Genomic DNA, 27,679 nt, shown 5'->3' with positions numbered 1-27,679 from the left:
AGGGCTCGAAAGAGAAAGTTGTGGTGAGTGAGAAAGATAAGTGTGGGGTGTAACCCAAGAAGGCTGAGAAGAAGCTGTCTACATAGATGTGCCCATTAGTTAGAAGGCAAGGAATGGAGCCTGAGTTCGACTCAGATCACTGAATGTGCTGAGGGATTGAGCATGATGAGTGGGAGTGCGAGATAGTGAGATTCAGTACTCTGAGAGTGTGAGTACATGAGTCCATCACTGTTATGCATTGCATTGACATGTATATTTGACATACAGGCATAGAGATGCATTTCCTCATGCTACATGGTATTGTGACATGCATGACTTCTCATGCACATTGACATGCAGGCATAGAGACGTACTTTTCTCATGCCATCAGAGATTGAAATATTTTATCTGTTGTTGAAAGTTTTTGGGAAAAATTATTGTTTTCTAATATACTCATATTTTGGTGATTTCGGTGTAAGATTTGGGTTTTACAGTTGTACTTGAAAGGCATGCTTTTTTCCCCGTAACTGTGGATAAGCTGAGCATCATATCTTTGAGTTGTTTTTTATACTACTTTTATCATATTGTTATGAGTTGTTGTTCATTATTGGTGTTGGAATCTGATCATTTTCCAAGCTCATCATTGCTTTCAATTTAAGGTTAGGTTTGTTACTTATTGAGTACATGGGGTCGGTTGTACTCATACTATACTTCTGCACCATGCGTGTAGATTTTGGATGCTGATGTTGTTGTGTATGGCTGGAGCTGGCATTGAAGATGTACCTGCATTCGGGTCATAGATCTCTCTTGTTCTTGGTAGCTTTAGAATTATTAATTTGTTCATGTATATTTCAAACATATGGTGTATTTATTTCATACTAGATTTGTAAACTCTAAATCTTAGAAGCTCATGATTTGTACTACCAGTCCTTGGGAAGTGTATAAAGGTTTTGATATTTTATCATTTATTTTTCTCATTAAATATCATTGAATTGGATTGTTGTTAATTAGCTTACCTAGTGGGTTGGGTTAGGTGCGTAGATCGGTACTAAAGAACTCCCAATATAAAAATATTGAAATGTACCTGAAGTTTACCTTTCTCTTAACTTGACACGTTAATATTGTTTGAGGCTCTCATTGATTCCATGTTTCTTTCTCATTGTACTACTACTCGTTCTATTGAGAGGGTGTTTAGTCTTACATACTAGTACTATTCCATATGTACTAACGTTCCTTTTTCGGGGGAGCTGTATCTTTAATGGATGCAGGTGGTTCCACGGCAGGCGACATCGATCAGTGATAGCAGTACACCCTATTCTCAGCTTACTAGGTGAGCCCCACTTCACCTCGGGGTCTTGTATCATTTGTTCCTTATGTATAGTGTTTTGAGGTATAGTCAGGGCCTTGTTGCCGGCACCATCATTCCACTCTTTTGTATCCATTAGAGGCTCTGTAGATCTAGTGTGGGTTGTATCTTGGTTTTGAAAAAGTCAAACTAGAAATGTTCTATTTGTGTCACATGTTCCGCTTCAAACTATGAATGTGTAATGTATTTTTGGGAACTATAAATGTAGTAACCAATGGTAATGGAATTGGTGTTGTTCATGAAATCCTCTCATTGTTTAATTAATGGAATACATCTTCACTCTATTCATGGGTAAGGTCGGATAGAAAGCATCTAGTAGGCTTGCTTAATTGGGTTATCTCAGTTGAGTACCGGTCGCGCTCCCTGAGGTCGAGGCGTGACATATATGACTTGTGGGGATGGTTGGTTTAGGTTTGGAAGGGTTCATGTTGAAATCGGAACACTCAGTTCCTTAATAGTGGCCTAAGATGGCCAAGTTTGACTTGAGTCAACATTTTGAGTAAACGACCTCAGAATCGGGATTTGATGGTTCCAATAGGTTTGTACGATGATTTTGGACTTAGGCGTGTGTTCGGATCTGGTTTCGGGTGATCCGGGAGCGTTTCGACGCTTAATGTTGAAAGTTGGTTCATTAAAGGTTTTCTAGTTCTTTAAATTTGGTTTGGAGTAGACTTTGGTGTTATCGAGGTTTGTTTGGGATTTCGAGCTCGGGAATAGTTCTGTATAGTGATTTATGACTTGTACGCAATATTTGGGGTAATTCCGAGTAGTCTAAGTATGATTCGGCGTGTTTGGAGCTAATTGAGATGTTTAAAGTTCATAAGTTGATTCATTTTGGTTTTGGGGTGCGATTCTTAGTTTTGATGTTATTTTATATGTTCCGAGGGTTCGAGTAGGTTCGTATTATGGTTATGGACTTATTGTTGCATTTGGACGGGGTCCCGGGGGTGCATTTCGGACCGCCCGGAGCTAAGTCCAAAACTGTTGGTGTGCTGGTTCTGGTTTCCCTCTGTGCGAACGGTGAAGGACCTTCGCGTTTGCTATGAAGGATTTGAGGACTGGGTATTTTTTCTCTTCGCGTTCGCGAAGACGAGGCCGCGTTCACGAAGCTTCAGTACCTATGGCCTTCGTGTTCGCGATGGCCTGGTCGCATTCGCGTAGAAGGGTTATAGGGCCAGGGGTCTGTGGGTCATTTCTCTTCGCATTCGCGATGCTTGGGCTGGTCTAGCCTTCGTGATCGTGAGGACCCTGTCGCGTTCGCGAAGAAGAGTTTCAAGGCTTGGGCAGGCTTTGCCTTCGCGATCGCGAAGAAGGGGCAACTGGGCAGAGACTTTATTAAAATCGGGAGTTTGGCTATTTTGTTCATTTCTCTCATTTGTTGGACAATTTTAGAGTTTGTTGGAGAGGGTTTTTCACGTAGCTATTGAAGGTAAGTTATTTCTATACAGTGTAAGTTAAATATATAGATTATGGGTAGATTATAACATGAAAAAAGTGAAAAGTTTTAGGAGTTTGCTGAAAAGCCTAGATTATGATAAAAATGAGATTAGACCACGAAAATGATTATAGAATTGGGTAAAAATTGTATATTTGTGTTTGTGAGGTTATGGGTAACAATTATTTACAAAACTTTTCGGAATCTAAGCACGTGGGCCCGGAGGTGAATTTTAGGAATCTTCCAAATTAGGTTGGATAATTACTCTAATAGTTAAATTATGAACTTTTGAGCAATTATTTATTAGTTTGTACAACCTTTGGCTAGTTTCGGATTGTTTGGCACCGACTTGAGGCTTTTAGAGTGATTTGTGGACCGAAAAGTGGACGTGGAAACGAGATAAGTCTACTACCTAACCTTTTAAGAGGGAATTAACCTCATAGGTGTTTAAATTATTATTTGCTACTAATTGTGGGTGATACGTACGCACGAAGTGACGAGAGTCCGTGCGTAGCTGAATTTCATGTTATGTCCAGGTAGACATAGGCCTTTATTATGCTTTTACTTGCACTATTTGAACTCAACTTGCTAGTTTAATTGCTTGAATTAATAAGTAAAATTTGGTTAAAGATTATGTTAAATCGAACTTCATTACTTAGAGATTTGGCAGAATGTTTAATTATTGATGGAAATTTATATTCTTTTATGGGATTACCTTGGAGTTGTAAATACATAATTCACAATCCCAAGAGTTTCCCTATTCCTGTGAATCTGGTCGAACGCCTCGGCAATATTTTTATATATTATGGGATGCATCCATGGATCGGGTTGTATGACCTTGGTAGTGTATGTACATGATTTTTATGGATCGGGTTGTACGACCTCGGTATAACTCGTGTGTGTTGTCACTTGGAGTGCGATTATACTTGATATATCTCCCATGACTTAGGGAATTTATAAATACATGTTGGCCCTTACTTGTTGAGATTTGCATGTGATATTTGGAAATTTTAATTGTTATTTTGTTATAGGATCATTTAATTGCTGCCTCTTATTCCATTATTGATGTTGTATTTCATGTCTATTTAATATTCATGTACATTATGTATATTGCCCACTAGTAAGTGTCGATGTCGACCCCTCGTCACTACTTCTTCGAGGTTAGACTAGATACTTACTGGGTACACGTTATTTACGTACTCACGCTACACTTCTGCACATATTGTGCAGATCCTGAGGCAGGTGCATCTGGAATTTGTCGAGGCACGCATCCGCATTAGCCAGAGGCCTAGTGGTGAGATGCTTCTCATGCTCCGTTCTGCAGCACCCGGAGCCTTCTCTTGTTATGTTTATATCATTTATGTCTATTCCATTTCAGACAGTAGTTCTTAGAGAGTTTTGTATATTCTACTAGATACTCGTGCACTTGTGACACTGGTTTTTGAAAATTCTAGTAGATACTCATAGGTTTCGATTATTTAATTCACTATCTTACTTTCACGTTTAGTTTATGCTTTACATTACTACGCTCACTTACTATTTGTTTTCTTATTAAATAAAATCAAAGATTTTAAAAATATTAGAATGAGAAATTAAATGGGTAGTTCACCGTTGGCTTGTCTAGCGGCGACGTTGGGCGCTATCACGACCTATGGTAGAAATTAAGAGAAATAATAAACTTCTTCTGTCTGCTTACACCGACTTAATTTCTCTTTTTCTTTGAGACCAATGAATGGACAATTTTGCTATGTTATCCTTCAAACATCAAGATTCTAAAGTTCAAGATTTTTAATTATTTCAATGATTGTGAGACACTCAAAACAAACAAAAAGCTTAGCTTTTGTAGTCGCATAAGAAGAAAGGAGTATCAAGAATATCTAAGTTAAATTTTTTTAACTATTTCAAAGACTCTGAAACACCAAAACACACATAAACTTAGTTATTGTAGTAAAAAAGAAACAAAACTAAAGCTTATAACTTTGATACTAAAATTCTGAAGTAACACTACATCCCACAAAAATGAAGCTTTTGTGTAGTCGCATAAGAAGAAGAAAGGAGAATAAAAAATTTAAAGTACAGAACTTTAAACTACTTCAAATGGAGCAATGGAAGTAGAGTCATTGTCTCCTATGATCGGTGAAGAGTTCAACATTCTATTAGAGGTGTTCCCTTTTTTTGATTTACAAACTTTTGCGTCAAATGGAAGAAGGCATAATAAATGAACCACACAAACTGAAGAGTCCTTTTATTCTTGCTTCATCACTTTTCTAGATCCAAAATGATGTTGTTATTACATAATAGAAATGGAGAGAGCTAACCTTCCTCTTGTTATACACATTTTGTAGTTAAAAAAAAAAAGTTTCCATTCGTATACCGTTTTCCCCTTACACAAGGAACTAAAATTGGAAATCTATTTCAAACTCACATAAGGTACATAGCATTATCTGCAACTTCAACGAAATAGGAGGAGGATTCTTTAAAATCTACAATGAGTATAGAATAAAAAGCAGCTTCTGTAGTTTAGCATGCAGTTTCACATTCTAGAAAGAAAGGTTCAAAAAATGAGTATACAAATCTCTTTTTAAGCACAAATAACAGAAGTTATAACTAAATCTTGTATAAGCAGAAATATATAATATATAATGCATACCTTACAGTGACAGCAACTTCCAGATGCCCGTTACTAAAATATCCTCCGTTGGGCCGGAACATGTGTTCTATTTTACCAACATATGATAATGCACGATCCATTTAATTTCTTATCTTTCTTTCTCTTCTTTTTTCGCATTTGTTCCAAGCTTCTTTTTTCTCTTGCATTTGTTCATTGTTGTAACCTTCCTATAACGTAGGGATTGTGTCCTTTCAAAATGTCGCCGTTACTTTTATTTAGTGTTGCAACTGTTACACTATTTTTGACGTGACTGTCAGTGTAATTAAGAGGCGACTGTTTAGGAGGTACCAGTTGGATTTATTAATAGAGGAAAAAATTGTTGAAAAAAAGATAAATAGCAATCCTCATCTATGCCACATCACTCCTTCATGCCCGATTGCTAACGAGCCTGTACAATTTGAAATTCTATAATACACTAGCAACAATGCTAGTATTTGTTAACTTCAATCCTACAGAGTTACAACAGGTCGGTCTACAATATGTCCTGTAAAATAGATGGCAAAATTGGAAAGGCATTTTCCTTGTGATACATGGCGTGGATCCTGCAGAGAGCAGAACCAGCTACTTTCCAGGCAAAACCACATTTTTCGATGCTGTATGTGATCCTGGCATTATCATATGTTACATGATATAATGCAAGGGCCTCGTTAAAGATGTCTTTGGTCTTTCTCACACTTTGTTCAAACTCTGGAGCACCATAGAGCAGCTGCATTGCAAGAGATCAATAAAGCTTCACTTCATGTATCGAGGACCATCTTTCTTCAGGAAAAACTAACCTCCTCCTTTTGATAAAGTAATAAGATTTCATTAAAGGAAGGGCAAAACATGCCCGTATACAGGAAAAACTAACCTTCTTGTACTTCTTTATAACTTCATTGCAAGCGGAATTTTTCACTTCACAGCCAGAGTTCATGGCCATTGTCATGTCCTTTTTGTACTCTTCATATCTTTCTCCCCACAATGCCATGCATTCGTCAGGGATTTCAACATCAAAACAAGGTAGTTTTGAGATCTCTACAGACAACAAAGAAGTAACACAATGATCACTCTAACTGCTTCGATGTTCAATTGAATCATCAACGTACGATTCAGCCGATCAATTTACTAGTTAGCTTGTGTTGCATGAAGCACAAAGAGAGAAACTATAAAATCTGGTGGAAAACATAAGTCCAGACATTACACATGCAAGAATGGAGCTATTTAAACTATAAAAACTGATTGGAATCATAAGCTGAAGTATTATGCATGCAACAATGGAGCTTTCACCTGTTATACACAAATCTTCATCTGGATATGAGTCGACATAATCATAAATCTGACCCAGAATAGAAGTTGAATGATAGCTGAAGGGGTTGCCTCTTTCCATATAGTGTGGGAACCTGTTTGCCTTCAGATCATGAGGGATGCTAACCTGTCTTGCCAGAAACAGGCAATGTGTTAGATAAAAACTCTGCACATGGTCAAAAGGAGCTTTTTTTTCCGAGCTGAAAAGGTTGAAGGCTAGAAAACTTTTTATATTCAAACTTGAACGTTTTGAGGTATCATAATAGAAGAGTTAGAGAATAAAATCAGCCACCGACAAAAAGGCAGATTCTCAAGTTAAACTAACCTTCTTCCCGCTTTTAGGTGCATCTAATGCATCATAGTAGATGTCAATCAGGTGAAGTATCTTCCCTTTCAAGCTATGCATCCCATCCACATCATCATCTCGCAACATAAGAAGAAGATCCATAAATGCCAGCCAACTATCAGCTGCCACTGACATACTGGCACTAAAACAGTAGAAAGAGACTACATCAGGAACAAGGACAAAGAAACTACAAACAATTTTGAACAAGTAATATATGGACTTGTTAACTATGACTAGAAGTATCAGTAACAAGAATTGTTAGAATATTCAACTTCAGTCATGACAGAATATTTTGTTAAAGATGTAGCAATTGACAATAAGTTTTGCACATTCCGCAGGCCATCTAGAAGATAGTATTCTGGTGCTGTGCTTTCCTCCGTTCGCATTATGGACCACCTAGATTGACTCACTCCATCCTAAGGAATACACCTCAAAAACATGTCGGCTCGCCGGATCACAAAAACCACACCTTTTCCTGCTAAAGCATCCCTCTGAAGTGGATATCATGTTTAAAAGCTCTCAGCCAGCAATTACGGTGTTTAGATTGCTAAATTTTTGAATTGAACACCAGAACAAATGATATAGACCAGTAAGCATACCCTTTAGACTTTGCTCCCAGGAATTGCCTAAACAGCTCATATTCCAATTCATCAGCTGAAAATTCAGTTGGCTTTTTGCTGACTGCCTTAGGAGTTGAATGCATACGAGTCCATGGTTTACTTGCTCTATAAGAATCTACCAGCTGAAATTCAAAAATCAAATGTTGTACAACTGTATTCTTATAAAACAGGCAGTCATAAATTCTAGGAAAACAACCAATACCAGTCATGAAACAGATACAAGTACTCTCCCTTCTTTCCAGAAAGTAACTCTTGACAAACCAGAATTGAAAACCAACCTTACGGTTTATGGAAACCCAATACATGTCACCATCAAAGTCACCATTGGCGATCTCACTAGCAGCTGACCTTGGACCTTTAGTGGAGAAAAATATACCATACTTGGCATCGCCAACAATATCTACAAGCTCTTCCACATATCGTGCTTTCATCACATGTACATCCCCAAAGTGAAGACCAGGATTTCTATAGACCAAAACACGCCCTGAAACTTGACCACTATCTCTGCATTTGCAGTGCAAAATTGATAAAGGGAACAGTAGCAGAGATTCTCCCCGTAAGATATAGAATACTAAATTAAAACATATTAGATCAGAATCTACAACCAGTCTTCATGTTTCAAAGCTTAAATTATCTTTGAAATAAGACTTTTGCTTAATGTAAGTTCAAAATAATGGTAAATGTCATTTTCAGCATCTCTCCTCAGTTATCATGGTTAAACTGAACAGGAACAAAGAATTTCAGTAGCTAAACATTATGGCGAAAGTATCTAAAAGGTGAAGAAGGCAGGACAGAGAAAGAACTAATGGACAGAAGCAACAAAACTAAAGCACATTGGTGAAATAAGTATTTATTTGCTCGTAACCATCATAATTTCCTCAGGCAAAGCCTTATCTATGTCAAGGAACAGTGGAGTCACCTCTTTGTTTGTTTTTTATAAATGTTTAGCCACCTATAGATTGCAAAAAGCCAATGCATTCCCTCGAAAATACAGATTCTCAAAATAATTTTTCATTTAATTTCTGCAGTTGGAAGGGGGGAGGGGGGGGAGCTCGTAGTTTCACTCTATGTCCAGACAAAGTTTGTAAAGCCGAAGGCCATGGCTTCAACTCCAAACAACCACTTCTCTGAATTGTAAACATCCTTACAGTTCCCATTGTAGGTATGTTTCATTATCTCTCATACAAAGAACATCAAAAACTTATAAAAGCTCAAGAAGCGTGTACAGATAATGATTCAAACATCAGTATACTTACAGAATAACACAAACTTCATTGTTTTCCAGTACACCAGTGGGGTCAGCTGTTCCCATAAGATAAAAGCTGTCACTTAGAGGAAGCTTTCCTCCTCGAAGTTTAGATCGTTCAATCTTCGCCAGCCTAGATAAGCGAGCATGGAGATGAGGTTCATTGAGAGGTACACCAGATGATATCAACCTTGCAGCTAAACAATCATCATCCATTTCTCTATAGTTGATAGCAACTATTTGAATAGTTAAAGAAATGACTCAGCAAAAAAGTTTCACAGATTAAATGAGAAAGAGAGAGTCAAAGAAATAGTTGGACACTGCTTCCTCCTACCTTTTTATGGCGGAGGGAGTATGATCATAAGACACGAGAAGACAGTAGGATATAAGTTCGCAGTATGGGTGATTCCGTGGATATGTTATAAGACTTGACAGAATTGAAAAAAAAAAAAGACAAATGCAATTGGAGCATCTTATTTTGCTATTACCTTTTAGTGCTGCCCGCTTCTTTAAGTACACTTGTTTCGTCTCTTCCAAAGCACTTCCCAAAATCTCCATAAAGAATTCATTCCCGACTCCTCCATAGCTCAGCAGAGAAATTAAATGCTTGGAGAGGTATGTCTTCCTCGGTCTATGACTTAAAGAGAGAAACTAAGTATTAGGGAGTGAAACGTATGTAAAAATGTCAGTCACTAGCAATGAGTAACTAACAAAAATTTCTCTAACTTTGATACACATTTCCTGATGCATCCAAAACTAACTGCAAGAGTCTGTAATTTTCATTCTTTGTTCCAGCAAACTACAAAACACAGAGAGCTAAGACCTAGTAGATCTGGAATCAACACTTACATCTAGGAGAAGAAACCTCTTTTATTGTTCACGAACATCCCCAACCCCATCTCCCTATCCCATAAAGAACACAAATAGCTGGAGTAATATAATTGAAGTTAGAATGTTCACCATGCAAGTATCTGTATACATATTTCATCCGTTCACTTTTCTTATTGGAAATGATACATCATCCCTGATCAAATCCGCATGACTCCATAAAGCTGTTATTATGACTTGATAAACTTGGTTTCATCTTAAAGGACACTTGGGAGTTCAAGATGTTTGCTGGGAACACTTTTATCATGATAAAACACTTCTTAATGTTTAGATACGTAAATAACATTAGATGTTTGTGTTGAGGTCTATCGGTAACAGCCTCTCTACCTCAAACGAGGTAAGGGTAAGGTTTGCGTAGACCCCACCCTCCCCAGATCTCACTTGTGGGATCACACTAGGTATGTTGTTGTTCATGTAAGTTGAGATTTACATTTAGCTAAGGTTTTTCCTCAAATTGCATAAACTCTACATGCTTGATAAAATGTCCAAATTTTTAATTTACATTTGGAGAGACAAGCGAGCGTACGTTATCCAAGATTTTACCTTAGGTGTATCTATGATACATTACTTTACTAACAACCTTCATGTTAGATTAGTTTGTAATTCAAAAACTGTATCTTATCATAAATCCCTTGTATTTTGAATTATTTATTTGAGAGTTAGACATATATGCGAAACACCCCTACTATGATTTTCATTAACACATAAAAAGTTCGGTAAAAGAAACAGAGTATTTATAACGGGTAGAATTTGAAGAGCCCATGTTTGAAGTTTGTGAAAACATTTCAGCAAATATCTGGATGCTAAAACATCCTCACTACTAATCTGGATGCTACTATTAATCATAGTGAAATTAAAAGCGCGCCTAAGCGCAAAAGCGAGGCGCACAAACACTTGGCCGCTCCACATGACCTCAAGCGAAGCGCGTGTGTCAGAAGACCTTTACATTCCTTTTTTTAAAATTATAATAAGTTAGTGGTCACAGTTCCCTAGACCATATTTAAAGGCAAATAGCCTGGGTAATATGGAAAAGTTAATTAAGGGAGCAAATCAGATTTCTCAAAAAATTAAGAAAAGAGAAAATGATGGAATTATAAGAAGACCAGAGGAGTTGAAGGACTGCAAGAAAAAGACAATCGAACAACTGCAGCGGGACAAGCCTCTATCACAGGTCTTCTTCTCTTCTCTGTTTCTTTATCTCTTATACTTTTTGTATGCCTCTCTCTTCTACTCATTTTCTTCTTCTTTTACTCATTTGTAATAAGAGATACAGACAAAAGAATTCTCCATTAAAGATGAGTAGTTGACTGAGTTGTCTTTTTCTTGTGATTAAGTTTTTTGGTAAAGTGAATAAATTGGTAAAGTTAGAAAATAAATGGGTTTGGTGCTGAAATTTTATAGTTAGTCTTTTTTGTCTTTGTAGAAAATTTGTAGAATTAAATGGGACACTTGTCTTCGTTTGATGATTGATGTTGTCTAACTTTTATATAACTATCACTATATATGCAACATCTATAAACAGACTAAGAGAGGATAATAATAAAGACACAAATAGTGGACTCAACACTTTCTTAGAAGTCATGGCATAGTGGTGGACCCCAGTGGTGTTCACCTTTATATTCTTGTTGTATGTTGTATATCATTATTTACCAATTATAATTGCATGCAAAATGTCATAATATTAATTTATTTTATTTCAGAATTAAAATGGCAGGGGATCTGCCTACCTTATATTTTTGTTGTATATTATTATTTTAAAATTTTTGTTGTATATTATTATTTAAAAATAATAATAATTGCAAAATGCATTACATATTACTTTTTAATAAGTTTTCAGAATTATAAATGACAAAAGACTGTCCAACTTTGTGTTCTTGTTATGTATTAGTATTACTATTTAAAAATTATAATTGCTTGCAAGATGCATTATATATATTATTGTTTTTTCAGAATTAGAAATGGCAGAGGACTTGTCCAAAGGCAATCGAAGGGATCCCGGCTGGAAATATAATCATTTGAAGGATCCTAATGACACTACAAGAGTCACATGCATTTTTTGTGGAAAAATAACCACGGGTGGAATTAATCGGGCAAAACAACATTTGATTGGGAACTTTAGGAATGCAGCAAAGTGTGCGGTATGCCCACAAGAGGTTAGAGAGGAATTGAAAAATTACATGGGGGAGAAAAAAATAAGAAAGGAAGTCTATACTAACGAATTTTCTGGACTTGATGAGTTTGATTATCAAGACGATGTTGGTGGAGAAGATGAAGTCCACGAGATCATTCATAAGAAAAGAGGTGGAGGAAGCTTTCCTAGTGGCTCTAGTAAGAAATTGGCCAAAGGAAAGGGACCCATGGATGTGTTTCTACAAAAGCAAGGAACACTTACGCAAACAAATATCAAAGATTCATGTGATAAAGAAGCAAGAGCCATGACAATTCAAAAAGTTGCTCGCTTCTTTTACGATAATGGGATCCCATTCAATGTTGCTTGCTCAAAAAGTTTTAAGGAAGCAGTTGAGGCTATAGGAAGGTATGGTCCAAACTTGAAGCCTCCAAGCTACCACGAATTAAGGGTTCCGTTACTTAGGAAGGAGGTTGAGTTAACCAATGAGATTATAAACAAACATAGAGAAGAATGGTTGAAGTATAGATGTTCCATTATGGCGGATGGATGGTCAGATAGAAAACAAAGAACTTTGATAAATTTTTTGGTGAATTCTCCGCATGGAACAGTGTTTATGGAGTCAATAGATGCTTCCTCATTTGTTAAGACCGGAGAGAAACTATGTGAATTGCTTGATAGATATGTGGAGCGTGTTGGAGAGCATAATGTGGTTCAAGTTATAAGTGATAATGGTAGCAACTTTGTGTTGGCCGGTAAGAATTTATTGCTTTAAATGTTTAAGTTTTATGTTTTACTTTCTAATATCGATTCATTCAAGGTTCTGATTCCTAAATTTTAATATATCTATCAACCTTTTTTCTATAGCTAATTTCTAAATTTTAACATATCTATTTACTTCTTTTTCTATAGGTCAACTCTTACAGAAAAAAAGAAGACACATATACTGGACGCCATGTGCAGCCCACTGTATAGATCTTATGTTGGAAGACATAGGGAAGATTCCAAACATTAAGAAGGTCCTTCAAAGAGCAATTACCCTTGTCGGTTTCATTTATGGGCACTCGGGAGTCTTAAATATGATGAGAGATTTCACAAAAAATAAAGAGTTGGTGAAATGTGGGATTACTCGATTTGCAACGAGTTTTCTGGCTTTGCAACGATTGCAGTGTCAAAAAACTAATTTGCGAGCAATATTTACATCTAACAAATGGGTGATGAGTAGATGGTCTAATTTACCAAAGGGAAAAAGTGTAGCTCATACCGTCTTGATGACAACATTCTGGAACCAGGTTGTGTATATTTTGAAAATAATGGGGCCTCTTGTTAAAGTGTTGCGATTAGCTGATAATGAGGAAAAACCTGCAATGGGGTATATTTATGAAGCTATGGATAGAGCTAAGGAGGCTATTGCAAAGGCATTTGACAGGAATATTGCAAAGTATAAAGATATCTTTAAGATTATTGATGAAAGATGGCAATGCCAATTGCATCATCCATTACATGCAGCTGGACATTATCTAAATCCAGAGTATTTCTATCAAAATTCAGCTATTGAAAATTGTAGAGAAGTAACAGATGGGTTGTACGCTTGTATTGAAAAATTGGTTCCAAACACTGAAGTACAAGACAAGATTATATCTGAGATACCACTGTACACTAAATCTGAACAACAATTTGGCCTTCCAATTGCAAAAAGATCTAGAATGACAAGATCTCCTGGTAACTGAAAATATTAACCTTTAAATTCTCAATTATTAGTTTATATTTAAAATTTTACTTAATACTTGCATAGTTACATTAACTTAAAAATAACGATGGTCAACATAACACTTTTTACAGTTGAATGGTGGAATTTATATGGTAATTCAGCTCCTCATCTCCAAAAATTAGCCATTAGAATTTTGGGTTTAACGACTAGTGCTGCTGGGTGTGAGCGTATTTGAGCAGGTAAGTACTCGTAATGGTATACTTCTTATTTATTTTCTTTGCTTAGTTAATCAATTAGACTATATCACTAATGTTAGGATATTCCATGCAACAGATTCATACCACTGTTTTAAAAGGTGTTTCTGAGGCGAGCCTCGGGGCGAGGTGTACCAAAAACGCCCCGGGGCGATGGTGTGGGGCGAAAGTCTCAAGAGGCGTACGCTCCGCAATTCGGGGCGTTCGGGGCGTACGCCCGGGCGTTCAGGGCGCGTTTTTTTAGTAAGGAGTAAGCCCCAGAGACTTTTTCAAATTAAAACAAAATTTGTTGAATTAGTCATTCATATAATACCCAAATTCTCAAAAGTCAGTTTGGTAATTACTCAAAAGGTTTAAAAAGGAACTCAAAAGTATTAAATTTAAAAGTAAAAGACCTTTTTATTGATTTAAGCCCTAATTCATGGTTGTCCAATTTGTTATCTTGTCCGCTAGTCTGCTAATATCTCCCAAAAGCAACGAATATTTAATTTTTTTTACAAATACTAAGAGAACTACATTCTTCTTCATAGCAGCAAATTCAAAGTTCAAATTGCAGGCTAATCATCCTTTTTATTCCTCCATATAGAAAACTTTATTCTTTTAGACTCAAATTACTTGTGCTTGTAAGTAACGTATGATAGATTATTTTGATTAGTTTTTTGTGTGGATGGAGCACACATATATATAGTTTTCTTCAATTTTTATACAATTTTACCTGTATATAAATATTTACTGTCATTATATTATTTTATAAAATATTAAAAATTAAATACCTATTGGGCTTACGCCCCGCTGAGGCTTATGTAAAACGCCTCGCCTTACGCTCACGCCTTTTAAAACACTGATTCATACAACAAAAAAAAAAAAAAACAGATTGGAGCATCAAAAATTGAATGACCTAGTGTATGTCAAGTATAATCGTGCTTTAAAAGCCCGTTATGACTTGCGGAGTGTTATTGATCCAATCTCATTGGATAACATTGATCATAGTAATGAGTGGCTAGTTGGGAAGATGGGTGTTAATGTGGAAGCAGAAGGTGAGTTGGTGTTTGGTGATGATAGCTTGACTTGGGGTGATGTTGCAAGAAAGTCGGGTAGTGAGAACGCTTTGACATACACAAGGCGACAAAAGAGACAGTCAGGAGATATTGCAGCCAATGCCTCAAGCTCCCGAGCTCCACGTATTGAGTTTGTTGACATAGAAGATGAGATTGTTTCTGATGAGTCAGGGGAAGAGGAGATTGGAGGCTATAGTTCTAGTGACACCAATGAGAATCACCCTATTGGGGAAGATTATATGGAGGAATATTATTTTAGTGATCAGAAGTGGAATTTAGAATGAGTTTATCTTTTCTTATTAAGACTTAAGTTGATGATTTGATGAAGTTTTATTTCATTATAAGCAATATATATTTATTATAATGTGCCTATTATGTTCTCTAAATATTAGATATATATATTTAAAAACTTCTTCATAGTGCGCTTTTTTTCAGTGAAGCCCACGTTTTAAGTGCGCTTTAAGCTTTAAGCTCCAACAGGGCTTTAGCGCTTTTTTGCGCTTTTCGCTTTTGACAACACTTCACAGGGGAAGAGGAGATTGGAGGCTATAGTTCTAGTGACACCAATGAGAATCACCCTATTGGGGAAGATTATATGGAGGAATATTATTTTAGTGATCAGAAGTGGAATTTAGAATGAGTTTATCTTTTCTTATTAAGACTTAAGTTGATGATTTGATGAAGTTTTACTTCATTATAAGCAATATATATTTATTATTATGTGCCTATTATGTTCTCTAAATATTAGATATATATATTTAAAAACTTCTTCATAGTGCGCTTTTTTTCAGTGAAGCCCACGTTTTAAGTGCGCTTTAAGCTTTAAGCTCCAACAGGGCTTTAGCGCTTTTTTGCGCTTTTCGCTTTTGACAACACTTCACACATACTCAGCTACTTCTACTCAAAGTCGTAAAACCTTTGCAGTTAACTTCGTGACCAGGAATCAATTCAATTCCAGTTTCACAATACTGCAAAGTTGTGACAGGTCGTGTCTTCGTGACACAAGCTTAACGCATTAAGAGGTGACAAGGCACCAGTGGCGAAGCTAGGAATTTCTCCAAGGGCGTTCAAATTTAAAAGAAGTGAAAAAGATTTCCGACAAAGGGTATTCAATATGTTATATACCTCTAAAACGTAATATTTTACCTATGTACACAGTGTAATTTTTCGACGAAGGGTGGTAAGTTGACCACCCTTATGACCATGTGGCTTCGCCGCTGCAAGGCACCCTCATTTAATTCCACGAATTCTGAATAGCATAAGCTGAGATGCAAAATTTACTCTTTCCCAAATCCAGCGGGAAAAAGAAAAAGAATAAGAAAATATTTTTGGGGAAATAATGCAACCCCAGTTCTACATAACCTGCAATCTTTTTTCTTCCTGAAACAAGCTTACAGCATTAAGAGGCAACAAGATCATCATCCACCCTCAGAAAATAGCAACAACCGAGACTCAAAAGGTACTCTCTTTAAATCCAGGGAAAATTTAAAGAATAAAAAAAAAGACAAATAGAATTTTTAGCCAACGTTTTCTCTAATTTCAAGAGAGCGGGAATCATAGAGGAAAAAGTAAAAAGAACAACGAAGAAAGATAATCATAACGGGTTGCACCCCCTTGCGCCACTTTTCTTGAATTATTTTAATATCTAAATAACACACATACACACGCATACAAAAAGAAAACAAGAGAGAAGCATATTGAGAAAATTATTGAAGAGGAAAACATAAGACTATCACAGACAAGTTGAGGATTAACTTTGAGAGGTGTCATTAACAAGGGAACCGATTAACTTTGAGAGGTGTCATTAACAAGGGAACCGAGTTTGAATAAGAAATTCAAAGAAGGGAAGAAATGAAGATATCACATTAATGCCGAATGGAGGATTTTATTTCATAAAAAGAGGGATATGCTAATCTCCTCTTGGGTAAATTTAACAGTAATCAGTGACATACCAAAAAATAACAAATTATTTCATTTTCCATTGGCAAAATATATCCTCTGAAACAGCCTCGAAGCAAACATTTTACTCAATTTACACAATTGAATATCGGTGCACGGGAGATAAAGAAGGTACCTGATTGCAACTACCTCCAATGAGTTAAAAGTTGGTAGAGCTGAAATTGTTGGGTCTGTCTCAACCTTCACCATTGAGGGTCGAATCTGAATTTTTCGAGATCCAATCTAAGAGAGTGATGAAAAAGTGAGGAAATTTGTGAAAGACTAAATAGCAACACAAAAACCAAACAAACAAATGGGACCTGGAAAGTTTATATTAGCTGAAACATTTTAGTGCAAACGCAAAGAATACAATGAATATTTGAGAAAGAACACAATGAATATTGTAATAACTGGGTAAAGACAATTGCAGTTGAAAATGTATGAGCCAAATGTGATTCTCCATTAAAACAAGGTAAAATTGGACAATCCTTATAAACAGAAAAAGGTAAATTTGGAAAAATTAATAAGGATCTACTGGACGAAGAAATAAAATTTGGACAATCCTTATCTAGTTCGTAATGCGGTAGCTTCTCTAAAAGTTTTCTAATAGTGCTGGAAAAGTTTCTAGCTAAAGGATCTACTGGACGAAGAATTAATAAGGTCTAATTTGGAATGCAGTAGCTTCTATAGAAGTGTTTTAACTAGTGTCAAAGACTACTTTTTAAAAGCCTTATGTAAGTACTTATACAAAAGCACTCTGTTTGAAAGCACTACCTGAAAACTTCAAACTACAATGCTAAATCTATTAATTAGCCAGCAAAGTGATCCGCAAAGAATCAACTGCATGTGTATGGTACAGTAACCTTTAAAAGCATTTCCGTTGCACATAACTAACTTTAAATAAAAGTTTTATTGTTTAATTGACAGGGAACAAACATTTTTTGAAATGGTGCCCAACTTTTAGGCCTTAAAGTAATTTGAAGAGCTCCTAACTTGGTCCCCGTCAAAAGTGCTTTTCTTACCACAAACTTTACGAACTAAAATCAATTTAGAACAGTTTTACCAAACACTTGAAGAAGTGCGACATCATGCTAAAAGCACTTATGTCTTTAGCATAACACACTCCCAAATAGGCCTTCGTAATGAAATTAAATGGTGAAAGTTTTAAATCATCTATTCTGATTAATGTAGAAGGTACTCAGATAAACACATAGTTAAAGTAACTCTCAAAAAAGCAAGGGTTTCAAATAAAAAAGCATAAACAACATAATAGATGTCAAATACATCACATAGCCCAACCATTCAAACAACAAAATATAAGCCTATGTGGCTAATTATCAACTCATATTCACTTTTTCATAGATTATCACATGTTTCAATAATTAAAAAAATGGTACTCTTCCATGACAAGATTTTTCGAGTTTTTGATGGTAAACCAATTAGGCAATTATAGAATAGAAAGTTTCTATGTTATCCTTTCAATAAAATACTACTCTTAAGAGATGATGCCAAGTTTTAAGCTAAGGCAACCTCTCCATAGAACTTCAGGGGCATTTTTCTTGTGTAAATGTCAAATTTTAAGCTAAGGCAACCTCTCCATAGAACTTTCAGGGGCATTTTTTTTTTGTATAATTCTTTCCTTTTTTTAGATTGCTTTTTAGAGTTGGAAATTAGATTGAATTTGATATGCTTAGGAGATCAGAATCTAAATAAAAAAGAGCTAGTAATTCGATCAGGTTCTCTTCAGGATTCATCTAACAAATGAACGCTCAGGGGTACATGGGAATGCGCATATGTCAGATATCCTTTGTTCGTTTGCTGCATAATCTAGGACTTATGTTATATGTCAAAGCTAAAGAGAACAAATGATCAGACACAAGACTAAACAAATGGCATATCTTAACTGACAGATGGAGAAATACCTTTCTATTAACAAGAAAAGTTCCCTTGACAGCACAACCATTTTTAAAAAGGCGGCACTGCATCAACAAAGGCTTGGAGAAAGAACAATGAAATAGTTAGTGAAGCTTATTGAGGAAAATCAATTATAAATTACTCTTTTATTATGATTAGTCAAGTATAAAGTATTCTAAGATAAGTTACCGGTTCCTTATTCAGAGAACCATTTCCTCTTCTTTCCGCAATCATGTCTTCAAGGTCAACAATATCAACAAAATTCTGTAAGATAAAGAATACATGATTAAAGGAGATATACCGACCCAAGAATAAACAAATATCAGCAAAGGAAAATGATGATGCACAAACCCTAAGAGCTTTTTACACAGATGGTCCCTCAAGTATAAGGATTGGTCTAATTTCGTCTTTCTCATATAACATTGAACAGATTTTGTCCTTTAAGTTTACGAAATGGGAATACTTTTGGTCTAACTTGACGGAGCTCTAATAGATCTCAAAAACTAACTGAATTACTCACTTACGATCTCTTGATACTGAGGTTGTTCATTTTCATCCTTCTTATGTAAAACTGAACAAATGCAATCCTTTGAGTTTACAAAGTAAAGACATTCTCTGTCCATCTTAACAAAATTCCAATTAACTTCACTAAAAGATAGTGGAACTGATCACGTGCAAAACCAATTTGAGTTTCGAAGGAAATGAAAGGTGGTCCAAACCATGATTATCATGAGAAACAGCGGAAAAACTCCTGTCATAGTGAGATTTCTTTATAATTTTGTCTGGTCTCCTTTGTTTCCTTTTTCCTTTTAACCAAGAAATTCTCGATAACCAATGAAGCATGTTCAAAATTGGTGGATAACGGCCACTCTACCCCTTCACTTAAATACCAAGCTTTTGCCTGGGGTAACGTGACGTACGCCTAACCACACATCACGCCTTTACCACACATCAATAAAGTCGCTAATGCAGAACTCGGCAAGGCAGTGATCTCCAGTGAAAGGAACACAATCAACGCACAGGGCACTACGGGAGGGGAGTCACACACATACCGAGAGCTTGGAGAAAGTGCAAGAGGACACGTGGAAGGCTAGATTTCAAATTTTAAAAATAAACCGGCACTTGGAATTATCCAGTCCTAAGGAAGAAACAATATTGGGTTCAATAAGAACCGAAACAAAGAACCATGGCCATCAAATAACATTGATAAGCGAGTGAACCAAAATAGACAGGTAATCCTAATACATGCCCAAATGAGGGGCAAGGTATAGCGAACTGTGGCAAAGGAGGATTGGGCTTGCAATAAACTCAAGTATTTCCTTAATTTAGCCCAAAAATTTTTCATCTGAATCCTACTTGGACCCAATCGACATTAAGATACAAGTCCAAGCGTATGATTCTTCGGTAGAAATGTTGCCCACTATTCTGATAGTAAGGCATACCCTAGCAATGAGGACGATGATGCTGACAAAGAAGAGGAAGGCTTTGAACAAGAAGGGTCATATTTAGGGGGGTCAGAGCCCATCTTGGAGGAATGTAATACAGAAATTTCACTGTCTGAGAGTGAATTATCCATGACCATCTCAGAAGCACCTCTCCTCCCATGGTATGGCAACAACCATACGATACCGGAAAAGTATCACTCGTCATCGAAGTTCCAACATGGGTCAGAAGGAATTTATTGAAAGTGAGTAAACAATTTTGGAGGTGGGGGGGGGGGGGGGGGGATATGAAGGGATTTGAACATGAAATCTTAAATATGTGTTAAGGATGGAGGAGAGAAGAGTACAAAGATATAACATATGAGTCCAAGGCCAGAAACCAACCAAAAAAAAAATGAACAAACTAGATTTGCAACAACTGCAATGTTGCTTGAATTGCAGTGAAGGAAGCAGGAGGGGAAGGAAGAGCAGAAAAACTGACTCAATGAAGATCAAACTTTTGACATGGAATATACCCGTTAAATGAATCAGAAAGCGGAATGTGGATATTTTGGGTTTTTAGGAGACGAAAATTGGTGAATATACAAACTCTTTAGATAGACAAATATGGGGCAACATATGGGCATTTTGGGCTGAATCTAAAACAAAAGGCAACGAAGGGGGATAATAAAATTATGGAATAAGACTTAAGAGGGAGTCAATAATGGTAGAAAAGAGCAGGCGGTGTTCTCAATATCTTGCATGTTCGAAAGTTTTGTAGAAAATTCAAGGTGGTACTTTCCAAGGGTGTATGGACCACAAACTCAAAATGAAAGGTAATACACATGGGAGGAGTTATGCAATAAGGGGTTTATGGGAAGGGACCATGGGTGGTTGGAGGGGGATTTAATGTAGTTAGATTCATGGAAGAAAGGAGGGGTAGTACAAGGAGCTCAAGATCCATGAGACGCTTTTACAATTTTAAACAAGATATGGCACTGATAGATTTACCATTACACGGGAGAATATTGACATGGGAAAGGGGGGAGAATAATCAACGAGTATCAAGGATAAACAGGTTCTTGGTATCAGTTGAATGAGATGAGGCCTTTAAAGCTATCAAGCAATCTTGCCAAAATGCTCTCAGATCATAAGCATGTGCTGCTAGAATGTGGAGATTGGGTTGCAAACCAGTTATTACTTCAAATTCGAGAACATGTGGTTTCAAGTTGAAGGTTTCACGGAGAAGCTAAAGGAATGATGGGAGAGCTATAATGCCATTGCTAGTCTTGATCAGGTGCTAATGCAGAAGTTAGAGGTTAAAAGGATATCAAAAATGGAACAAGGAAGAGTTTGGAAGGTTAGGTAGGAGGAAGAAAGAAATTCTCGCAGAATTGGAGACGTTGAACGAGGAGGTTGATTACTAGCAACTCAACCAGGAAGAAAAAGCTAAAGAAGGGACATTGAGATGGAACTGAAAAAGATTGCAAAGGTAGAAGAGATTTCATGACACCAAAAGTCTAGATGTCTTTGGTTAAAAGAAGGTAATAGGAATATCAAACTTTTTCAGAAGTTAGCAAATTCACACAGAAGGTGCAACACCATAAGATGGTAAGAGAAAAGGTGGTAGAAGAGGCAGAAGCGATCAAAGGCGAAATTTTGAGCTTCTAAGCCAGTTTGTTTACCAAACGCATAAATAAAAAAAGAGCTTACAAGCCAATTTGATCAGCTTATAGCTGACACAAACCTCTTTATAATTACTATGATATGCATGTTTGCTTAAAGACTTGCCCCACCTTTTGGAGGGAGATTTATGATACTTGCTGAGTATTTTATGTATTCACGTCTCTATGATTGTCTACTTTTCCTAGGTGCAGGCATTCTGCTAGGCAGCGCATCAAGCTAGGATTTTCCTCTTCTTATCTCTTGATGGATCCCACTTAGGAGTTCAAGGGTGCTATTTACAGTCTTTTCTATCATGTATAGTCGGGCTGCGTGAGTCCCGATGTCATGTTATATTTGTTAGAAGATCTAGAAGTCCATGTGTCCCTGTGGGAGTGGTATATGTACTTTTGGCTTAGATAAATGATTTCGTCCTTTGTCGAATGTATTGTGTATGTGTTCGGCGAAGGACCCATCTTTAAAGTTTAATTATTTATGGTTATAAGTATATGAATGTTAAGTTGGCCAAAGGAGTGTTCATATGCATGTATTAATGATTAGTAGGTAGTAAAGGATATGAGTTCACCTGACAGAGATTGTGTTATCGGGTGCCGGTCATGGATTACGGGATTTGGATGGTGACAAAGTTTTCAGGAGGAAGCATTGGGAGTTACACATACAAGACATGGAATTAGTTTTGTGTTACATTACCATGAGGGTAGATTTTACATGCTAGCATCCCTACGTGACAGGGATGATGTCTACTCTCTATGAGTGTATACCTAGTATATGATGCCAAGACCTCTGCTTGCTTTGAGAATATGTTAACGGAATGGACCTTGGACGTAACTCAATCCGAAAAGGTAGCTCATAAGTGAGGATCGGCCAAAACCATATAAGAAGACAACATCCTCCACCATTATGAAACACTTAACACGATTCCTCACTAATAGGGGTGGTGGTACACCATTAGGTACAAATTGGAGCTCTCTCAGTATGCCATGTGTAAATTACTAATAGTTGTGGCCTCCCATGTTATACAACTGATTTTATTTACTTATATATGTTCTCATATTGTATATGGTATGTCACTACGCATTGATTCTTGGAAGATCTATGTTTAGGTGTTCACATTGTGTTCTAAAAAGAAAGCTTGTCCAAAAAGGATCATGGTTCGATAGAACACAATGTGAACATTTAAACATTAATCCTATGCCATGTTCAAACATAGATCTTACTTTAGATATATGTTTTCTTTCGTATGACTAAGGTGATTACACATGGCATACAATGTGAACATTTGAACATATTTTAATCAAAAGTATCACACGTAGGCAATGAGTGGAAAAGAAAAGCAAACCATCTATACATTCCACCCAGAAATTCCAGATAACTAAAAGTGAATGCAGAGAAGAAGAATCAAAATGCTTTGGATGAACTGACGAAAATGAGCCAGGATTCTTACCACTAAAATATATAGGTATTTGTAAGTCACCAAAGCTTCTATTCTACAAGAATTGCAAATTCAAAGTAGGAAAACGTTGAATTTCCGTATCTCACTGAAATCAAATTAGTCATGTATAAAAACTTCACATACCCTAAACTCCTAAAAACAAAGGCACCTAATGAATTTTAGTAGCTTATGAAAAATCTAGATTATATTTAAATCTTCCTTTTGTCATCTTTAATCCCACTCTTTGTCCAAGCTAAAATTTTGGTTTCCCCTTTTTCTTTAAAAAGTCCTCCAGGAAGCTCATTATACCGCATTGAAACTGTAAATCTCTAAGTACAGATTCCAAATTCAGGGTTTCTCTTCTAATAAGTTGCCATACGAAAGTAAACGTATATCTAAAATAAGAAATTTATGCATACCTCATAATTTTCATCCTTAATATATTCTGCTTTGGAGAAATCTTTGGGACACCGCATAGCTAAATCTTCTGATATGAAACCAGTTCCATCAGTATGTATGCGAGGTTCGCCATCTTCATCGCAAATAATACAACCACTTTCATCCTAAAATTAATTAAAATAAAAGGATAAACGTATTTGCTCGACATAGTTGCCAGAAAATCACAACAGGAAGTACAAATAATTGAAAACAGAAGAAACAATACCCGACAAAGTATATCTTCAACTCTTTCAATAGTGACAGAAGCAAGGTTCACTTGAAGCTTAATTGTCTTTGAGAGAATTAATGAAAGCCTGCATATATGTGTAATCTTACTACTCGACCAAGAAAGCTCAATTAATATCAAAGATGACTATCAAGGACAAACCTGGCTGCATATTTTGCCATATTAGAAACCATATGCACATGCATGAAATGACACCTTGCTTCGCTGGTTCTTTTGGCAGCAAATACATAGGATCCTCCATGATTGTAAGTTTCAATGGACTCAAACCTAACAAAGTAGCACTTCAGAGAAGCTGTTTTTGTCTTCATTATGGCTGGGGTTTTCTTCCTCTCTTTATCATCTTTGTACACTGCACAAGAATCATGCTGTGAGAAAAAGAAGTAGAAAGGAGCCAAAGGTTAGAATTATCAGGTATAACAGTAATTATGACAATAATATTGATTTAACAATGAAGAATATTTCTTTCACAGAAAAGAAGAAGAAACCATCAGAGTGTTTGGATCTTTACATGTAATTATGACAATAATAACAGTAAAAATAACAAGAATAATAATGAAATCATGGTCATGATGGTGGCATGATGTGAAGTACTGAAAGTCAGGAGATCCAGAACTTGTGTAGAATCATTAACAATATTCTTTATATATAAATCAAGGGAATCATTCAAATATTTTGTAGAATATTTTAATTATTATGCCAAAATAATTTGGATAATCAAGAACAAGGAACTTTTCCTTCTTTCATACAACTCAAAGAGGTCCTCTTTTAATGTGGCTAACAATCACTTTCAACAGCAGTTTCTTTACTCATCTTTTCAAAAAAAAAATGTTGTTTCACCACCTTGAGATTGAGAGGTCATGTCAACAGTCAAGAAAATCATTAAGAATATCGTGAAAGATATTTTAATGATTGTGCAGTTAATGAAAGTAGAGAAAATCACTTAGATTGTGTAGAATATTCTTGATGATTATGTCATTATAATTTGGAATTTCGAGAATTAGAAAACTTTCCTTATGTTGCTCGAAATTCCTACATAAGCAAATTTTTCTTTTATGCTAACAACCAATTTCAAGTTTTCAACAAGTTATTTTTCTCTTCTTTCCCTCTTTCCAAAAGAACCAAAATAGAATTTCAACAAAACCTACCCTAAAACATTGAGGTACAATAAACAAAGAAAAGGAAATGTCATAAATCAAGGAAAAGAACACAAAATATCACCAAAAAACCGGTAACGTCTGAAGCCAACAAGAATGCCTTCCTCAACAATTATATTGGCACAACATGCATCTTCAACAAATTTGACGATCAATACATTTTCGTCCCCCAGGGCTCTCTGTAAGTGAGTCCTTGTTGTGTTCAAATATGGACCCTGGATAATTCAAAGCCTAATTTGATTAATGTCAAACCAGGAACTAGGAAATATAAGCTTAAGAACAAAAGGATAGCACATGAATTAAATTCTATCAAATTCTATTCCACCAAAGAAATCCTAAAGCCAGAATTGAGGTTCAATGAAAAAGCTAAAATCTCTTTAAATTTTTTAAAATAAAGTATAATATAAAAAAATCTATTTTATAAGTAAAAATAAGATTAAAGATCCTAACAAGAAAATAATATATAAAGAAAATGAATTGGCATACTGCTTAAGATAACAGTTTCTTTTTCATTTCTAAGCTCAGTATGCAAAAGTTCTTCAAAGGCTGGCAGTACTCCCTCAAAACTTAGATGGAAAAGAGGATTTCGAAAAACCATTAACAAGAGGTAAGGCTTCCTATGAAAATAATCCATGGAAAGAGTGACTACAGATTGACAATAGGAACCTTGAAGGTACAATATCCATTCTGTTTAATGTGGCAATAGTAGAGATGTGTCTTCCCGCAATCCCAGTCCAAGTACTGCAATGAAGAAGAAGATTTGTAAAACATGTTGTAGACATACCAAGGCTAATCGTATTCCATGAAATCAATGAAGGAATAAACTAACACAATTGCATATCTTTCAGAACTACCTTCACCACAAGTACAACTTACGTGTGTGTATCTCTAACAATTAGCAACAGGAAAAAAAAAAGAGAAAGAAATGGATGCAGTTGAACGATGAAGAAAATGCAAAGATAGATAGGTGAGATACACTATATGCTTGTGTTAACTAAAAAAATGAATCAGCTTTGAGGAGTGGTATGTACCTTTGATCGATCTGACTCAGCATAACATGCTTTTCCGAAGGCATTCCAAATTTCTGATTCAAAATCAGTCATGGGAAGAGTTTTCTTTCTTACAATATCATCAGCAATTTTAGGGGATATAACATCTTCCAACGTCTTGCTGCCAACAAGAGAAATTCAGGTCGCATACGAATACTAAGTTATTCCAATTAGACTAGGCTACTTGGACTAACCTTCCAATGTAGCTCAGTACTAGAAACAATTTCCTGAATTCAAGTTCACTGAGAATCATCAACTGTTGGCTGATATTCGGTGGCGGTGTTCTACAATTAGATTCAGGCGATGGCTCATCGCGAAATGATAACTGGCGAACAACTCTGTGAGGGCTTGCAAATTGTACACAGGGCGAGGAGCCAATCTTAGGCTTTGGTTTAGTAGAGCTTTCACCTTGTACACGTTTACTCTCTGACCATAGTTAAGAATGAAAGTAGAAACATATAAGTGTCCAAAGTTGGTAAGTCATATAAATTGGGAGAAAGGGAGTACCTGGGGTTGGAAGGAGAGAAGGGGAGGTGCGTTTCTGAGGACTAGCGAAGGGGCTAGAGGAGAGACAATCCGGGTAGCGATCCATCAAATAAACAAGAAAAGCAGAGAGAGTCTTCCTTATGGGCCGAGATGATATGATTCTGAGAATCGTTAGTGAGCCTTGTTCGCCAATGGAACCCAGCCTTCTCCTTATGCCAACGTCCGGTGGTTCTTGACACTGCTCGCTGCAGATTTTTCTGAGCATCGCCTCTACAGAGGATGGCAGGGGTGCTTCAAGAAGAAATGGAGGGACTTCAACTTCTTCCTCAAATGGGTCACCCATATTTCCTGTGCTTTCTTCTCCCCAAAACCGGAAAAAAGAAATGGAAGTATTTCCAACACTGGAACCTTTGGGTAAACTCTTTGTGCAGACGAAAGACTATGTTTCCAGCTTTTCGTCTTCAGTTTACATTGGTTAAAGAAACTGGAATGCATTGTAGATTCTTCTTCTTTTTCTCCTCAGTCTTCTCATTTCATCTTTCTAGAAAAGTAGAGCTTTTGGGAGCTTTTGGGAGAAAAACAAAAAAGGGTACTGTTGCTTCTACACTCTTGCAAGTTTAAATGCGCCGTACAAGTAATATTACTTGAACAAAATAACCTGAATAGTCCCTAAAGTGTAGGGATAAGTTTATATTGATCCCTTATGCATAATTCTGATTATTAATAGTCCCTAAATATGTCTTATTATGACTCTTTTGGTCCAAGGTTCGATGGAAACCCAACTTAATCTTGTTCGTTTTTTTTTCACTTTAAAAACAGAGTTCATATTGCACAAAATAATTATTTAATTAATTTTTTAATATTTAAGATTTTAAAATTAACTAATAATATTTTGTATTTGATTTATGTAGGAAGTCCTAATATTTAGGAC

At 36.2% G+C, this 27,679-nt stretch overlaps 2 protein-coding genes across 3 annotated transcripts; one reads left to right on the top strand and one right to left on the bottom strand.

Annotated features, from left to right (window-relative positions):
• Nucleotides 1-5,727: 5,727 nt before the first annotated feature.
• On the bottom strand, nucleotides 5,728-27,339 carry LOC104089287 (probable RNA-dependent RNA polymerase 3). 2 transcript variants are annotated; one of them, XM_009594141.4, is made up of 19 exons: nucleotides 26,770-27,339; nucleotides 26,457-26,688; nucleotides 26,245-26,383; nucleotides 25,880-25,954; nucleotides 25,278-25,428; nucleotides 24,201-24,408; nucleotides 24,039-24,126; nucleotides 23,794-23,937; nucleotides 19,028-19,102; nucleotides 18,847-18,918; nucleotides 17,061-17,167; nucleotides 9,436-9,584; nucleotides 8,958-9,183; nucleotides 7,980-8,205; nucleotides 7,681-7,823; nucleotides 7,061-7,223; nucleotides 6,718-6,862; nucleotides 6,302-6,465; nucleotides 5,728-6,157 (listed from the first exon to the last, which is right to left on the bottom strand). In XM_009594141.4, exons 1-19 carry the CDS (start codon nucleotides 27,089-27,091, stop codon nucleotides 5,924-5,926), a joined length of 3,063 nt encoding a protein of 1,020 aa, XP_009592436.1. In that variant the 5' UTR covers nucleotides 27,092-27,339; the 3' UTR covers nucleotides 5,728-5,923. The 2 variants fall into 2 exon arrangements, with proteins under 2 accessions (XP_009592436.1, XP_009592437.1); XM_009594142.4 differs by having other exon boundaries at nucleotides 9,436-9,578.
• On the top strand, nucleotides 11,794-15,270 carry LOC138906820 (uncharacterized). The gene is made up of 4 exons (XM_070196524.1): nucleotides 11,794-12,718; nucleotides 12,876-13,685; nucleotides 13,806-13,893; nucleotides 14,802-15,270. The coding sequence occupies exons 1-4, from the start codon at nucleotides 11,794-11,796 to the stop codon at nucleotides 15,268-15,270; spliced, it is 2,292 nt and encodes a 763-aa protein (XP_070052625.1).
• Nucleotides 27,340-27,679: the final 340 nt, after the last annotated feature.

Source organism: Nicotiana tomentosiformis, chromosome 2, assembly GCF_000390325.3.
Source record: "Nicotiana tomentosiformis chromosome 2, ASM39032v3, whole genome shotgun sequence".
NCBI lineage: Eukaryota > Viridiplantae > Streptophyta > Magnoliopsida > Solanales > Solanaceae > Nicotiana > Nicotiana tomentosiformis.
The sequence above is the reverse complement of the archived record's forward strand: the minus strand, read 5'-3'. Positions and strand labels throughout refer to the sequence as shown.

What these genes read in the sequence shown, in the direction of transcription:
- LOC138906820 (XM_070196524.1), top strand. Translation starts at nt 11,794, where the DNA reads ATGGCAGAGGACTTGTCCAAAGGCAATCGAAGGGATCCCGGCTGGAAA. An exon ending in TAGAATGACAAGATCTCCTG is followed by an intron (nt 13,686 to 13,805) that starts GTAACTGAAAAT and finishes CACTTTTTACAG; the next exon opens with TTGAATGGTGGAATTTATAT. An exon ending in TTAACGACTAGTGCTGCTGG is followed by an intron (nt 13,894 to 14,801) that starts GTGTGAGCGTAT and finishes AAAAAAAAACAG; the next exon opens with ATTGGAGCATCAAAAATTGA.
- LOC104089287 (XM_009594141.4), bottom strand. Translation starts at nt 27,091, where the DNA reads ATGGGTGACCCATTTGAGGAAGAAGTTGAAGTCCCTCCATTTCTTCTT. An exon ending in TTCTCTCCTTCCAACCCCAG is followed by an intron (nt 26,689 to 26,769) that starts GTACTCCCTTTC and finishes AACTATGGTCAG; the next exon opens with AGAGTAAACGTGTACAAGGT. An exon ending in CAGACGTTACCGGTTTTTTG is followed by an intron (nt 24,409 to 25,277) that starts GTGATATTTTGT and finishes ATTCTTGTGCAG; the next exon opens with TGTACAAAGATGATAAAGAG.